The sequence below is a fragment of the Haemorhous mexicanus genome, chromosome 3 (genome assembly GCF_027477595.1).
Source record: "Haemorhous mexicanus isolate bHaeMex1 chromosome 3, bHaeMex1.pri, whole genome shotgun sequence".
Lineage (NCBI taxonomy): Eukaryota > Metazoa > Chordata > Aves > Passeriformes > Fringillidae > Haemorhous > Haemorhous mexicanus.
The window spans coordinates 71,863,743-71,881,579 of record NC_082343.1 but is presented as its reverse complement, the minus strand read 5'-3'; the positions used below and the strand labels follow the sequence as shown (position 1 = coordinate 71,881,579).

At 34.6% G+C, this 17,837-nt stretch overlaps 1 protein-coding gene across 1 annotated transcript in view; it reads right to left on the bottom strand.

Moving 5' to 3' along the window:
- The window catches only part of AK9 (adenylate kinase 9), a 59,505-nt gene that overhangs the window by 19,243 nt on the left and 22,425 nt on the right, over positions 1-17,837 (bottom strand). The window contains exons 15-21 of the mRNA XM_059842311.1: positions 16,706-16,814; positions 16,247-16,311; positions 6,754-6,960; positions 5,647-5,792; positions 4,511-4,723; positions 3,687-3,941; positions 62-180 (exon numbers count right to left, since the gene is read on the bottom strand). Coding sequence (XP_059698294.1) covers positions 62-180; positions 3,687-3,941; positions 4,511-4,723; positions 5,647-5,792; positions 6,754-6,960; positions 16,247-16,311; positions 16,706-16,814 — 1,114 coding nt within the window. The remainder of the gene's footprint in view (positions 1-61; positions 181-3,686; positions 3,942-4,510; positions 4,724-5,646; positions 5,793-6,753; positions 6,961-16,246; positions 16,312-16,705; positions 16,815-17,837) is intronic.

The following is a 17,837-nucleotide window of genomic DNA, read 5'->3' as shown; positions in this document are numbered from 1 at the left end:
CACAATGGATGATATACTTCCTAAAATTAATTAAAGAAAGAGAGAATCTAATTACAGTTACCGGAATGGCTCTTTATTCCACCAGTCAGGAACAATCTTATCCAGGACTTCTGGAGGCAGCTCTGTATTATTCGTTAGATTTGCTTTGATTGCCTGTTCCTCATCAGTTAATTCCATTTCCTTTAAGTAAAGAAAATCCACCAAAAATGAAAAAAAAAAAAACCAAAAACCAAAATCAACCACCAACCAACCAAAACCAGAAAAAAGTATCTACTGGACACATTTATTGTTTTTTGCTAAGTAGGTACTGTCTTCATTTGCTTAAACCAGCAGAAAAAAACTCAGTGAATCATAGTACATTATACATTTTAGGCAATCCCCTAAAATTAGGGCAATTGCTGCTGATGAGTTTTAATGAAACCTAAAATCAAGCACAACTGTTAAGTATTTCATTATACACATGCTCAATTAAGAGGAATAGAAACTGAAACGAACATAGATTCTCCTAATTGCCTACAAGCAGTTTTCCACTTGGCTATACGTGTTTCCATGCTGGAAGACTACCTGTACTACATCAGAATGTTTTTTCACTTTTTGGAAGCAACTATTATATTTGGATGGATTAAAAAAAAATGTTGAAGAAGGATATATAAGGTTACTGAGTATAGGCAAAAGAACAGATACCAGACAGATAGCATTGTTCTATACAACAGTAATAGTATTAATGACTAGTCAAATGCAGAGTATTCAAATGCCAAATCAAACTACTAAATTATTGTGGAAAACTATTCGGGTTTTTTCCAAGAATATATAACTCTGTGAGATCAATATGGTTGAGGAGGCATTTCTCATAGAATGGTTTCCTGACACAAACTGTGGTAAAAAACATTGAAAAGATGGTATATGTTGATGATTCTGGATTAGTTTACACAATTCATATATCAAGAATCAAAATGTGTCTGATATCAAATGGCCATAGGTGAATAAGAATTCCTATGCCTGACAACTGTTCTGATAATGAGGCCAAAAGAACTTGGGAATATGCTGGAAGTCACAGCTCTAATGTAGTGTGTATGAATAATATTTTCTCTAGTGCCTGACACAGTGCATATATTTAAAGATGTCTGTATGACAGAAGATGCCTAAGTAGACAAAGTGGTAGCCAGATTTGCAACACAGAGGCATCTTGAAAGAAATGTGTGAAGTGGGAGGAAACATTAAAACATATAAAAATGTATCACTGACATTACCACTGCTAGAGAGAGGTAGGAATGGTGTTTGTATGAAATAAAAGAGAGGAAGCGTGAGATGTATATTCCTGGTAGAATAAAGAGAACACCCCACAGAGCAGTGATTTGAAGGACAAGGTTTCCCCCCAGACCTGTCAATGATGTGGCACTAAAACAACCAGGATGATATCTTTTTGCTGAACTTCCCAGATTGCATGGTATATTTTTGTTTGCCTTTAGTGGTTTTGCTTTGAACATTATAGCTGACCTTAAGCTTTGACAGATAAACTTCTACTGGACTGTCTGACTATCCTATTTTTCACTGACCCTCCAATTCTGAAAAAATTCATTAAATTCTGTTGTATCATTCTCTTTCACTTTGGCACAAGATGTCCAAGACAGTCCAGTGGTATTCATATTCAGAGAAATACCTGGGAACTCTACAACCTTGGAAATTATCCTCTAGAGTTTGTGCAGGGACCAATGAATAGGTTTCTATACTGAACTGAAATTGTAAGAGCTGTGCTTAGGTCACAGCATCAGATTAAGTACTTTAAAAGAAGTATGAGAAAAAAAATACTAATTTGAAGATTGCTTCCCAGGAGATATAAAGATGAAAAAGAAAAAATAATAACAGAAATGCCTTGGTGTAAGACATGTATTTATCCCAAAAAAATCAAATTGAGTGAGAGCCAGCCATAACCATCAGTGCCAGGAACTTGCCATATTTTTGGCTGTGATGACCAAGTTGTAAACTGACTTTTCAAAAGAACCCCCTCTTTGATTTTGATGAAAACCTGGATTTTTGTTCTGACATCCATGATTTTGATCTGTACTCTATCTGTGCTTAAGCATTTGCTCCCAATATTAACTACTCCTGTATTATTTCATCAGAACACTACCTTCCAAGTTATCAGGGAACTGCTCCACTTCTCAAGATAGTGGAGTGGCCTTTAATGTACCTTTGGCAGCTCTTTCAGCACCTGCAAGTGCACCCCATTGACCTGTATGTCCAGTTTACCTAAATGATCCCAAATTTGATCCTATTCTGTTTTTGAGTAGCACTATTTTTTACCCAGGCTTTCCTGTTAGACACAGAACCCTCTAGGCAACAGATTAAAGTGTACTTGCAAAGACCATGTTTCAGTGTCAGACTCACATTTTCTAGATTTTTTTACTGCTGTAAAAGAGCAGAAATAAAATTAAATTCAGAGCCCTCATTACTTTCCACTTCCATTGGGTGCTTATCTTCCTAATACTGTGCCTGAGTGTTGTTTCTGTATGCCTCCTGCTCTGTAGCCTGCTGCCTCTCCTGCCTCCTTCCTTAAATCCTGCAGTAGGAAGTGTTTGAAGATCTTTGAGGACTAGTAACTTGAGGGAACTTGGCAGATATCAGGAGCACACACTAAAAAAAAGGTTCTTAAAATGTGTTGCAGTAACACATTTCTTCCTGAATCTTTGAGTGTTGGATAAATCCTTATTTCTGTTGGGTGAGAGATAGATTTTCAGTTTTTTACGACACATTTCTGAAGTATTCAGATGCTGTGTACCTGTGGTGAGACTTCTCCACATAATGAATGGCTTTTATCATATCCATAGCTATCTAAAGAATTCATTTGCCTTAAAACTTTGTGGATTTTTTTTCTCCCAGCAGATCACTGCCTAATAAAAAAAAAACCTCTCTGTAAGAGACAGGGTTTAGAATGAGCATTTATAAGGATTTTAAGCCAGTAGTCAATCTGATAAAGAAAAAGCACTCATTTTCTGAAAATTATAATTCATTAATTATAATATTATTATTATTATTAATTATTATTCTACCAGTATCATGAACTATCATGAGCTATTAGAAACAGTTTTTTAGTTAAGCTACAAGGCATATTTTATGCTACCCAAGAGTTGCTTTACTTTTCTGGTTTGAAACTGCTGCCAATAGGCAATGAAACACTAAAATCCAAGTTAAGAAACCTATTGCGTTAAAAAAATACTAGCTTACCCTGTTACTAATGATGAATATTTCTGATTTTTTTAATGAAGGATGATCAAATCAAAGGGTTGGTAGGGGCATTCTATTCTTTTGCTCCAAGAGAATGCAAAGAGCACAGCTGGGGAACATTTTTTAAGTCCTATGCAGTTGGAACACATGCACTAAACACTTAAAGGAAACCATGTCTTCCCATTATTATTCTGACCTTGACCTTTTTTTCCCCCTCAGTTGGTCTTCCATTAGGCATTTAGCATCTATCTCTAATATTTAGAAAAAACCTGTGTATAACTCTTGAAAATGTTTTGAGGAATGCTTGTGATATTTAAAACATTATAATGAAATTTTATTTCCAAATTTCATCAAGTATTTAATTTAACATAATTTTACAATTTTTACAATTTTATAGGAAATTCCTATTCTGGCCAGAAAATGGTTATTTTGCGCATGGATGTATAAAATATTATTATTACCTGTTTGGTTTTTTCTGTTTCAGTTTTAGTTATGGTCTGAGAGAGGTCTTCCAGTTCCTCTGGTATTTTATTGTCATCTTCATGGTCTTCATCAAAAGGGGGCCCAACTTTCCTTTTAGTTTTGGGTAAAATCAATTCCTGTAGATATTCTTCGAATTGAATATGGAAAATGCCTAATTTATCTGTTATCTCTCGTGCACAAGTAGTTTTACCAGCTCCATGAATCCCAAGTAAACACACCCGTAAAGGAGGAGCCTATAGGAAAAAAACAGAATATTCTGTAACATCTTGGAGTTTACACTGCACCCACCCCCTACTGTTTTTCACTTCAAAAATATCATTATGAAAGAATCCATCAAAAACAGTTACATACTTTTCTATTTTAATGTTCCCAGATTTTCTGTTACTGTTCCAACTAAACTACCTGCTCTCTTGAAACACCAAACAAATCTACAACCCTACTATCAGTAGGTAGAAATGAAACTTCACTAGACAAGTCTGGTAAATCTTCTGTTCTTTTTCCTTTTTTCAAGTTACAAAAAACCCACAAAACCCCCAATATGTGTCATTTTTTAAACACATTTTAATATTATTGCAAGCCTTTATAATCTTCCTCTCTTTTCTGCTGTATTTGCATCATTAATTAAATGTGCTAATTCAAACTTATATTAAAAATCACTAGGGAAGCCATGGATTTTATTTGCTTCAAGGACTTGCCTAATATATTGTTACTTTGAAAAAAACCAGCCATAATAAATCTAAATGGGAATGTAAAGTAGTTATTTTAATCTGCTATTAACTGCTTTAAATTTTAAGATTCTCACTTGTAGTGGTTCATTGTGAGCCACATACTCCTCGGGGTTGTTCAAAAATTTATCTCTGTAGTCGGAAGTTGAAAAGTAATAAATCTTTTCTTTATATTTAGCTCCATTTTCCTGGAGTCCAGGGTAGAGGACAAAGTTCTCTTTCAGGCTGACTGGACAAAAGTGTTTTGTGTCTCCCATATGCCTTTTCTTTTGCTTAATTTTTTCTTCATCCTGAAAATATGAAAATTTTAAAGAACTCTTAGAATTCAGGAGTTTACTTAGATTAAGTAGATCAGATTAAATAATGTCAAATATATTAAGTGACAATTGAGTTAGGATGATATTCTCAAAACAGTTTGCATGCTGAAAATAAATCCATGAAAATAACACTTTTTTGATTATGAGTCAGAAAACAAATTGTCCAGGAGAATTACTGAGAAAATAATTAAATTAAAAATATGATGAATACCATAGTTAGCCACTGAGGACCAAAATTAGGGTAGAAGTATCTATGATAAGATCTTTTCCTACTGTGTCCTTGAAACTGATCTGTTTAAATGTAGACCTCTTCACAAAATACAGTGAGAGCTGGTGTTATGAAGTCAGATTACTTATCCAGTAAAGTTAATTTCTAAAAAAAATATATTCAATACTGCTCTCTCAGTCGGTGGATATCCTGTACTGTTAAATTCGGGGATGGAAATCTTCCAATACAGGATGAAAATAGAAAGGCAAAGCTAGACCTCTAATTTCATTAAAGTGGGTGTGTGAAAATTATTAATAGCTGAAATGGAACAGGACTCGGCATCTTCTGATGTTTACATGGTGGCTCATGGAATCATTGTTAGCTGACAGAAATCAAAGTTCACATTTGTTTCTTTAATAAAATCCCTCCTTGCCATCTGGCAAAACTAGGTACAGTCATTCTCTCTATTAGCATGGTGGTATTTGAGCTTCTTGCTGTAGTAAAACTATCAGCTACAACACAGAAATGTAGTGAAAGCACATACTAATATTTATTCTGTACGAAGGCTTCAATTGGATCAAAAAAAAAATCAGGATCAAGCAAAATCTGTCTTCTCTGAGCTTAGGTTCAAACACAAAATAAAGGAGTTATAATAAAAGCATAAATAGATAAAAACTGGCATGCTTACTTCTTCCTCTTCTTCCCCTTCTTCCTCTTCCTCTTCCTCTTCACCTTCCTCTTCCTCTTCCTCATTTTCCGCTTCAGCAGCCAGATCTTGTTCTTCCTCCCCAAAGTCTTCATCAGATAATTCCCAGCCATAATATTTAAAAGGTTCTGAAAAGGTTAGGGTTTTTATTTCTGTTTCAATAATTATCCTTTGGCTATATCAGAATATATTATCTTTGTCCATGAAAGTAAGCACATACATGGAAGAAAATATTGCCAACTGCATCTTGCATTTCTTCTACTCACAGAATAAAATGTTCTCCCCAGATGTGGAAATTAGTATATTGCTTCCTCCAAAAATGGAAATTCTACAGGTTGTTTTTGGTTGAAGTAAATGGTATTTTCAATGGGAACTTGTATTGCAAAAGTATTATACAAACACATGCAGATAGTACCATTACTGTTTGCAACAGTTTTCCTGTTACTTGTTGGGAAGAATCATCACTCAAATTTCAAGTTTATTATAGAGCCAGAACAATAGATGTTTTGTTTAATAAAACACTTGATTTGTAGTGATATTAGGAAAAATGAAGTATTATTTATTCAGTGCTCAAAATTTACCAAAGCCACACAAATGAAGAAATGTGATTTGCCAAAGAAATATTAATTTAAAATAATTAATGTAATGTAAAATTCAGTTTTGAAATCCAGTCTATGCAGGTGGTTAGGTTAGATTATTACACACCCTGAAAGACTCATTAACCCAATGAATATTACACATTAGTGAACCTTCACTATCTGTCCATTTCTCAAACCAGTATCCTGGCATACACAGATATAACAAGTAACTGTGGAAATGTGCTTTCAGAATGTTTAGCAAGCTATTATGCACCTATTTGCATAGCCAAATTATATATATTTTTCAAATATATATATTTCGCCCACTCTTAGATGTCTGGAAGGCTGCTATTATGCTTTTTAGCTGACTCAGAGAACACAGTATGACCCTCTTCATATTAGCAATATCAAACTGAGTATAACCTACTCCCTAACCTGCTTGTTGCTTGAGCTACCCAAAATCTCTCTTGATAGTTGAAGTGATAATAATCACATAAACAGTATTACTTACTTTCCATAACCTGCACAGTTTGATTAAGCAGACTTTCTGGAGTTTGCTCAGCAATCTCTAAAACAACCACCTGAACTTGAGATGACGTCCTGATTTCTGATTCCACATTTTCCCAATCATTCATGAAAAGGTCAATCTTCATTTTAATTGTTTTCATTTCTTCTGTATCTGGAAAACCATCCTCTGCAAACTCAGGTTGTATGATTTCTGAAAATCAAATAATGTAAAATAGGCAATGCTCCTCTAAAATGTTTTACATTTAAAAACCATCATTCTTCTTTAGGACTATTTTTATATTGCTCAAATCAAATCATGGTATACTTTTTAATGATTCTTCCTCCCCATAATTATGAATTATTATATTAATAGTTTACAAAGACACTTCATTGTTTAATTATGTTGATACACTATACACTGAGGCTTCTCCAGGAAAATAAATGAGGTCAAATTGCTGAACTATATTTGCATATGGTTATTTAAATCAGCACTCAAAATAAGTATGACTCTTTCTGCAAAGATATACAAAACAGAATACATTAATCTAAAAATTATGATTCAATGATCAGCTTTTGACAGACTCTCCATATAGTCATGCCTCATGCCAGTATGGGAAAAATTTGAATGAACAAATAAATGAAAATAAAGTAAAAAAATATTATCATGACTTCCCTTTGTAAATACCAGAACTGGGAAACTCTCACAGGGAATTCTGGCTTTAAGGAAGCCACGTCTTCATACAATCGCTTGTTTAGTAATTAAGAGAGAGAGAGAGAATACTTTAATCTGTTAAGGAACATGCAGAAATTTGTAGTGTCTGTTGTTTAAGATCAGTCCAAGCATGTTTCCTAACACTGTCTCACAGAAAGCTGACAGAAGTTAGAGACTAAAAGGATGCATTAATATAAATAAGAAAATCACAGGTACTACACATTGTAAACATGACAAAACCACACCAAATGTGTTGTCATACTCTGTGAGCAAATAAACAAGGGGTTAGTTCCTTCCACCACAATTTCTTGCTGAAGAAGACAGATGGAATTAAGAACTTGATATTGACAGTTGATGTTGAATTAAAAACTTGATATTGACAACAGATTTGGAATCAAAAATTTAATATTGACACATTAAAAAAGGTTCCAATTAGGAGCTAGATAGGGCTGCAATTACTATCCATTCAGACATTGTTAGACCCTGAAAGTCCTGAGACAAAGTCCTATCTCAGCTAGAAGATGATACCCAAGTGCCTATATGACACCATAAAGACTTAGTCACTGGCAGCAGCAATGTGCTGTTGTTGCTGCTGTTCCTATTCTCATTTTCAACTCTGATTGTCTTTTTTTCTTGTCATTTTTCTTTTGTGTTCTCTTAATAAGTGATGTCAGCCAACAGACAGAAAAGCAGTTGAGAGCAGTGAGTTCAATGATCTGATATTACTCTAAGTTTGCTGAGACTTACAGCATATGCTGTGTTTTTTTCTTGCCAGAAATGAAGATACAAGAAAAAATTTTATCAGTGAATGGAATGATTTTCTATTTCACCAAAATTTTCCCCTTCTCTTGTTGCTCCTGTCTTGTTTTTAGAAAGAGCATGAACAGATTTTGACACAAGTAACAACATTATCAGCCTATTCCAATGAACTTCAACTGATTTTTTGCATAAAAAGGACCATTACTACTGTTCTTCCTTATGTAACTTCCTACATGAACAAAGCAGAGGTATTACTAAAATGAAAGTCTTTTGTAATGCTTTGTATGTAAAAAGGTTTGACTACTTTCTCAAAAATACATAACCTCAAAACATTAAAACCCCAATGCTTTATGGTCACTCTCTGGCATTAAGCAGGCCAATGCTCACTCTGTCAAATTGCAGCACTGTAACATTCATTTTGAGTTTGTCCCAATCTGAAAAATCCAAACAAATTTTCTGGCTTATGAAGGGTTAGATTGCCCTGTTACAATATTCTTCATTAAGAAAACATATTTCCTCCCAGAACCAAGTACCTCTCAATTTCCTCTTGTGAACTGTTAAAGAAATTTGCAAATGAAACATTTAATTTTCCAAATTAGAGCCAAAAGACAAAAAGTGTATAATGTAGCTGGGTTTCAGTGATTAGGTACCAGTAAGATTTGGCAGGAAACAGTTTGAAACTTAATGGTCAGAGTAAAGATGCTGCCTAATTTTGGTGTAATATTCTACCAACTAAAGCATCACCTCAAAGTGCCAATATTGCTGGGATATGCAAGTTCCCTCAGAACAAGGACCACATCACACCCCTTCTTTTGAAATTCCTTCATGCCCCACTAAGGTTGGTGCCTTGCTAGTTTGCTACTTGTGCCTATTTCTACAACCCTTTAGTCCCTACATGAAATCAGCACTTTAGAGGTAGTATGGGAGTTTTGGGCACTGCAATGTCTACATCTTCTTAAGGGTCTGTGTCACAATATGTAGCTCCCTAGAAATAGGCTACATTTCTAAATACTTATATTCTTCTACTTTTGACATTGAAACTTTTATTCTCTCAACACCACCATTTACCTGAACTATATCCTTGACTAACTGAGGTTTGAAGTAAGTTGGGCTCTCTATAGCAATTCATGTGCTGGCTCAGTGACCTGAGGGCACCCCTGGGCCTGGCTGTCCCTGCCCCCCCTGGGCTCCCCACACCTGCCCACAGCCCCTTGTCAGCCCTCAAGGCTGTCAGCCCCTGCTCCAGCAATATCACTGCACAGCCAAGATATACTGCAAATTTATTAGCAAATAAGCATTTTAAGAAGTATTTTTGTGATCTTTTATAATGACCATTACTTAATACATCTCCCCCCCATTTTTTTGGTTTTAAACAACACAGCTATTAGACTGACATCTTAGTAGCTAACCTTCCTCTTATTTGATTATTAGTCTAAACATAAATCGAAGTGCAAAAGGGAATATCAGCAAGGAGAAACACCTTGCAAATTTCAAATAGTTTGATCTTGAATTAGAAATAATGGATTCCCTTGAAAAGGCCTGCAAACATTTGCATTTTACTAAACTAGACATTCATTCTATATATGTCATTTTATATACCCTGCAATGACATTTTTGCCTCTTACCATGATTCTAAATAGGAACATAAATATACCTTTTTATGTACATTAAAATATGTTGTGCAAATGGTGCCATTAATTATATTGCATTCTGCAGTGATATATTCCAAATGAGACAGAGATTTAGCCAGGTAAAACCTGCTCACATTTGGGCAGCTCTAATGCAGTATGTAATGATGACTCCCTCAGGAACACAGATTTTAAGAAGAGAAGGAAAGGATACATTAATAACTGGATTACACTAACTGCTGCTTGCACATGTTACCCCTGGAACAGTCACACTGCAAAAATCACATGTGCTGCCTTGTGAACCACAGCCCTATCCACAGCAGTAACACATGGAAGATGGGATGAGGGCTGGCTGGATCTGGCTTTCAACAGATCATCTTAATAGTCCAGCCCTTTAAAAACCTCTCATTTCTCAGCAGGTCATGACACTTTGGAAATATACAAGCAGAACAAGAGATTGAAATGAATATCTGGCATCATCTGAGACACAATATTGAACACGGCAATGAAACTACTTAAGAGTAGTTCCCATGATCTTTATCTCAGATGCACTTACAATTCATGTTACCTCTCCTGACAGGCCATATAATAGGAAAGGATGGACCAGCATGTGTTCCAGCTTTGTTTTGCCACTTTTGACACATAATTCCAACAGAATACCTGTATCCAGAAGGTTTTGTTGCTTAAGGAAACATATCCAGCAGCTATTATTGCACACTTATAGAACTCTTAAATAGCTTACCCAGGTCTAAGTGAACTGGAGAAACTTTCCCATGGAAAGAGGGGAGAAGTAACAAAAGAAAAAAGGTTTACATTCCCAGTGAAAACAGACAGACCAAAAATCAGACAACCCAAACCTCATTTGGTTTTGTTTCAGGTATTTGAACCTTATGACAAAAATGTTGTCTCCCTGACATTTAGCTTGTCTCACCAGGGACCAAGTAAGGCAGCTGTACCTTTGCCATTAGATATAAATTATAGTAACTCTGCTTGGTGAGGTTATTCACAGTGAGGAGGTATTTTTTAAAAAATTAAAAACATAGTCAAGAAAAATACCTGAAAAGACAGCAGTGGTTTGAAAATAAATTCTATAAAAATGCAAACAACTTTCTCTCTAAGGAGGTGGCTTTCTACCTAACAGTACTGTTCTTAATTTAATTTTCTCATCACAGTGGTGATAGGAAACAATCTTCCCCAGCCTTAAATCTTGGACTTTTGTAGGGAATGTCTATATGCCAATTTCTCATATTCTTTTGCTCTGCATGTTCTGTGCTTTTACTGAGCATCGTTACCATAGAGACAAACAATCCTTGAAGGCTTCCTGCCCCCACATTCTCTAAGTGAATTGCTGGGGAAAGAGAGCCTTTAGTATCTTAGTATCTGTGACTTTTTCTTCCCTTGGTCCATATGCAACACTAAAAAAGAGGAAAAAGTCCTTCTTTTCTTCTCATTGAAACACTGCCAAAGCTGACGCAGACACACCAGAAGCCAGCATGTCTTCTTCATTAGAGCTTAACTAGCAAAATAAACAGAAAGGCAAAATATACCATAACAGTGACACATTTCATTTCTTGGAACTGATCTGTATTTCATTAAGAATGTATCTTCAATTGCCTTTTTGAAACAGACTGTAGTTTGTTTATACAGGCTTTTCATTTCTTACTTATAAATATACACTGCTAAATAATCTCCAGCATGTTACAGTGAAATATGCTCAATAGACAAACTTATATTGTATGTACTGATTTTTTTAATTGGAAAGATAACTTTGGTTTACAAACAAAGTCGATTCTTTCTAATGCATAAAAATATGTATATTTAAACAACCTTCTATTAAAATAAAATGGTTGCTATTTGATTTATTTCTGGTTTGTTCTTTAAAATATTCTAAAAATTCTAGCAGATAAAAGCTAAAATGTATATTTTAAAAACTAAAGCCAACCATCTCCACTAAAGATGAGTTGCCTTCAAAGTGTTGAAAGAAAGCTGTTACAAGATTTCATATATCTTTTCATTAGATTATAGTTCTATTTAATTTACAAGACTGGTACTGGATAGGGTCAAAGAGGACAGATGGACAGACATTAAGTGAAGTAAATTAAGAAGATGTCCTTTCTCTTTTTATGTTCAGAAAGTGACAAGAGCTTCCAGAAAGACTGATAGCTCTAATCATAGGCTTTTGTTCTTTTTTCTTCTGCAAAACATTGCATAGTTGTTCTCCACCAATATTCCTTAGTCTTTATTTATCTGAATGAGAGGCTAAAAAAATTTAAGAACTGAAGGTATTTGGCATTTAATTGAGGAAGTTCTTCCTAAACTTTCTGGTTTTCAAATTTTGAAATTTCTCTGCCTAAAATGGTGGGATTACAGGTATTAAAATGCAATTATCACATCTGATTTATAAATGACAGCAGAAAGTGGCTTTAAAGATCATGCAGCTTTGCTTAAACATTGAACAAACTGTGAAGGTAATATCACTAGAGCTTGCTTTGAAGTTTGCAAGTAATTTGCAATCTCTCATCTCCAGTTTAATAAACTGTCCTTGTCCAAACTCTCTCTCTGAAAAGCCTCCAGTTAAAGGTAGGGGAAAGCACAAATCAAGATGCAAGTCAGTCAAGAAAAACAAAAGAAATATATTTAGAGGCTGTAGGACTGAGCACACATTGTCTGCCTGGTAAATGTTATAATTATAATTGATTCCAAAAAGTATTTATCTTCAAAGACTAAATAGGAAATGCACTAACATGAACAGGTTTCATTATTTTTTGCTGTTGTTGTTTCAAATATCTTACTGAATTTAACATGACGATAAAAATATAAAAAGCATGAAAATAGAATAAAAGCCCAAGACAAGGGTATTGATTCAACTCTCCACCATCTGTAATGAGAAAGAAGATCAATATTAAAGAGTTGGGATTCATATTAAAGAGTATATAACTAATAATGATATTAAAAGCTGTGAAAGCACAAGCATGAGAGGTGAATTATGAGCCCAGCTGCCAATTTATTTTTGCCAAGAACTTCTGCCCAAATAGCAAGAGCAGCAGAAGAGACATCAATGAAAATTGGGTTCTACAAACACACCAGCCTGAGCTACTGAGACATAAGCATGTGTGCTCCAGTTGAGTTTGCTATAGAAAGGAAGTAATCTCTGGCAGAAATGTGGCAGGAAAAGAATATGCCAAGTATTACTTCAGGAAGATTGGAGAAAACCCACAGATCTGCCTCAAGATGAGAACTCCTCTACAACAGCTGAAAGTCTCATATAGTCTCATGAATTGATATAGCTCTCTCCTAGTATAAATACAGTCATACATGCAAAGCTTCTGCAAAAATGCTTAAATAAAGAAATTCCCCAAAAAAACCTCTCAGAATAATTGTGTCAAAGGACATGAAAAAAATATATGAGGCTATACTTTTCAGCGAGACATTACAAGCAAGAGTTACCACATAAATTGATTTTTATATCTTTAGCAGACATTTCAGCATTGAACTTAGCTTCTTAACTCACTTAAATACATTTGTTAGATTTATATGAAGTCTCCTTCTCCAGTTACTTTTACTCTCATTAAGACATGTGGAAGTACCTTGTTCATCACTGGAACCATTTTTTCCTTTTAAACACAGACAATATTATAAACTTGAATATGTTCAGTGCTGAAGCAAACCCAGATTCCACTGACATTATAAAAACTGTGATTATTAAAATGTGCATCTATTTATATAGAACTGTTTCAGTTGGAAGGGACCTACAATCATCCAGTGCTCATCAACTGAGCAATTCAGGGCCAACCAAAAGTTTAAGTGTGTTATTAGTGGCATTTCCTAAATGTTTCTTAAATGGTTTGGGGCATCAGTCACACCTCTAGAAATCCTGTTCTGGTGTTTTACCACCTTCTCAGTAAAGAAACACTTCCTGATGCCCAAGCCAAGCCTCTCCTGGTGCAGCTTTGAGCCATTCCCATAGGATACCATATATGAGAGACCAAAAGAGTATGATTTGGGCTCTGGAGTATTTTTTCTGAGATATTTTTTAAATATTATAATTGCTATATATTACAAAAACCCAACAAACTGGGAACGTGAACCGTGAACATTTATCTATATTGCTGTAAAGACATGTCACATGTGAGAAAAGCTGCAGTCAATGTGCTGATGGCACTACATGTGAAATAAAACGATGCAGGCTAAGAGCAGCATGACTGAAGTGTTTTGGTGAGTCAGTGTTTGATTATTGAAATAAAATGTAGGTGTAGGAAAACATGATTTTCTCTGAACAAGGACTTAACATGTCTTAAGACCACATGACATTATTACTTCTATAATCATTAAATGTTGTTTTGATGTACTCAGATCAACGTTAGTTAGATATTCCAAACTACTATGAAATAACTTTGTTATTTGAGATTAGGATGACAAAGTATCTTTGTAGAAGCCTTTATATTTAATACTATAGGATTTATTCACTTTGGAGAAAAGCTATGTGCTTTATTAGAAACTATAAAAAAGTATAATGTGGATTTTTTAAAAACCTTACATGCAATTTAAAGAACCCTAGAAAGCTACAGTATTTTTTTTTCACTGAGTAGGTTACCTCAGTAAAATTTAAAAGCACTCTATCTTATTCAGTCTATCTTATACTACCTTTACAACTTAGGCCTTGTTAAATATATATGTAAAATAAATGCCAGACTAGGTCAGGAAAGAGAACGTATGTGAGACATACTGGTAATACAGAACTTAAGCTTGACCATAGTAATTTTGTAAAGAAACCAGTATGTTGTGTTTGAAAGAAAAATGGCAATAGCAGTCTAGATTCTTGATGAGGAAAAATGAAAGTGGGAATTCCTCTCCAGGCCTTGGGTGATAATTTAGGCTATGAATGGGAAATCTTGAGACTGTATAGTAGAGAAAGAAAATACTCCAAAGTCCCCAGCCTAGTTCTTAATATAGAGACAGATATTTATGCACAGTAATTCATCATGACAGCTGATCCAAATCAGACAGAAACATTCTTCTAAGAAGCTAGGCAGTGATTAAAGAAGGTTAAGAGGGAAGTAAAACTCTGCAGCTTTTTGGACTAATGAGGTTCAAACCATTGAAACTATATGGAACTATAAGCCTCAATCCAACTGACAGAATCTGAGTTGCAAAAATCCAGCCTATTTGTGACAGCTGGTCTGCTGCCAAAAGCTTACTCCTTACAGATTATTCACTTCTGCCCAGGACAATTATATTTTCTCTGTTGGAAACTAAGGAAAATACAATTCTGATAAAAAGTAGGATCTTTACAGGAAACAAAAAAATATGTGGCTCTGTCAATTTAGAAAGCAACAAAGTAAGAACATCTTTATCCAAAATGTTTTATTTATGTTGTTACCAGAGGGGGAACCTTGTGTAATACACAGAATTCCATTAGTTTTTATGGTGTTATGTTGTTAAAGACTAATCTCCATAAGCACAAAGGAGATGAGAAACAATAACAGATAGGTGAACCCCCAAAACTTAGTCACAACAAATATAACCTTGACTTGATAGCCCTCAGGGCCATTAGAAGATGATGATGAAGGCATTGTCTGGGTGTGAAATCTACTGAGATGGGTCACCCCGAGAAGCTCTCTGGCTGAGGTGTATTACTGCCTACAGGGCATGAGATTCACTAGGGGATGTCTAGGGAAAAGCAGTTTGGGATTGTGGGAGATTTACAACATTAGGAAGCTTTTCTGAGAAGGCAAGGAGAAGGAAAGATCAAAGTGGATTGGATCCACTAGCATGGATTATAGAGTAAGAAGAGGATGAAAGTGAAATGGGAATACATGCTCAAACTCATTGCATGGTCCTGGGGACACAGAGCTGCTGCAGCCTCACCTCTGCTGGGCTTCTGGATTCAGCAATTCATAATGTGTGTTGGTATCAGATTGAGCAATTCCCAATTCATCTTAAGAGAGACACTGCTGAACTGATTTCCATTCCCTTTTAATTACTTAGGTTGAACTTACTGGAGGAAGACCAGAAAATCAGACAACTTTGTGATTTTCTCATTAACTATTGACTATGTTCCAGCAATGCTTTGTAACTTTTAAAGAGCTAGAGATTTTTTGATGAGTAGTTTCAAGACAGTTAATAACCCACTTGAAAAAGTTACTAGAAGAGACAGAATCCCATCCTTTGGATTTATTGAAAACTGCAACAGTGCTGACTGATTTAATGGAAATCATCTTTATTCTGTAACATCCATGAGAAATGACACAAAGAAATGTGTGAAGAGAGTACCAGTGAAGAGAGGAACTAAAGTCATTTTTCTAGATGCTGAATGTTAAAAAGGAAATAAAAACTGGAAAATCAAACCACTAATTGATTGAAGCAAATAAATAGATCAGAAGTCAAATGATACACACCTTTCTCCTCAGCAGCAGCTGGAGACTGATCTTCCTCTGATGTCAGTGTTTCTTCCATTTCTTCGCTGTAAATAAAAGTTTATTTATCTTAAGACCATTACAAATACTTCACTAAAGCAAGTTGCAGATATATTAAATGTAAAGATGTGGAAATATAATTTTGGTTGTAAAAATAAAAATCATATGTATTTTATTATCTAAAATTTTCTTGTCTCATTGCATTAGAAGGTTGGACTAATGAAAGGCTAATGAAAAAGCATTTAGAAAGAGATTTTACTGCCACCATATGTACTGATATAAATGTAATATTCCCCAAAGACAACAGATATTGGATTATTTCCTACATATGATAACTAGTCTTATAATTTGTGTGATAAATGCACTAATTCCTTTAACACAAAGTGAGGCTGGAATTTTCTTGTGCTCATTTTATACAGTCAGATATTTGGAATATTTTACCTTGCATCATCTTCTTTCTTTTCTAATGCTTCATGTGTTGGTCTTTCCAAAATCTTAGAATTATTTTCATTCCTACTTGCTAGGTATGCTCTGCGTAGTATACAGGCTCCTGCAGCACAATTGCATGACAATAATGACTTTAATGCATCTGTATAAAACTAAAGTCATTGTGTTAGGAATGTCAATTAATAAATAGTTGACAACTTTCTTCTAAAGTCAACAAAAAGTATATATACCACTGAAATGTTATGACGCTGTAGATTTATACAATTTTAGAGCTTTTTTTAAATTTAAAGCACCTAAAAAACTGAATCTTGAATATTGGAAGGTTATGAAGGCTATAAAGGGAAAAAAAACTGAAATGATTTATCTTATACTTTCATATACCATGTATTACTCTGATATTTATTTTATTTTCAAGTGTACAAAGAATGCTATGAATAAAAAAATGAAAAACATTCAAGTAAAAATATAAATAATGTGGATACCTCTACTACGCAGCTGTTTGGTAGAAATTAAGAGTAGGCTGTTCCTACTAGGAACTCTACTGATTTATTTACTTTGACAAATAGATTTCTATATGGCTGTGTGCTGAAACCTTTTTTCATCAGTGGACTTATGGGAGCTTAGACAAGTCAGGGAACAGATTACAAAGTAATGACTCAAATGCTGTGAAAATGTGAACTTCACAACTACATGACTATTTAAATGACAGAAATGAGTGGGAATCAAGTAAAGAGTCAACACAATTGTGCAAATAAAAAGAATAAAGTGAAACAAAATAGCTAAATTCAAGGAAATGTATCCATAAGCAAAAAGCTACATTTTTTTGGCCAAATTTTTATACTAACAAGAGTATAAAATAGGTTGTTCAGATTACAGCAAGTAGTTCAGAGCTAGGTTTTGAGAACTAGTGCAAATGGCAGAGAGGTGTATACTGCAGGAAGGAAGCACATAATAGGAAGGTTCTTAGAGAGGCCTTAATTTGAAAGCCTCTGCTATGAATTCCCAAATTCTTCCCTTCAAAAGATAAAAAATAAAAAAGAAAATATATTTAAATAAAAAAAGGAGTAGTTACTGACCAGAAAAGAGTCAACCTTTTCTTCTATCCAACTAATTCACTAAATTGCAA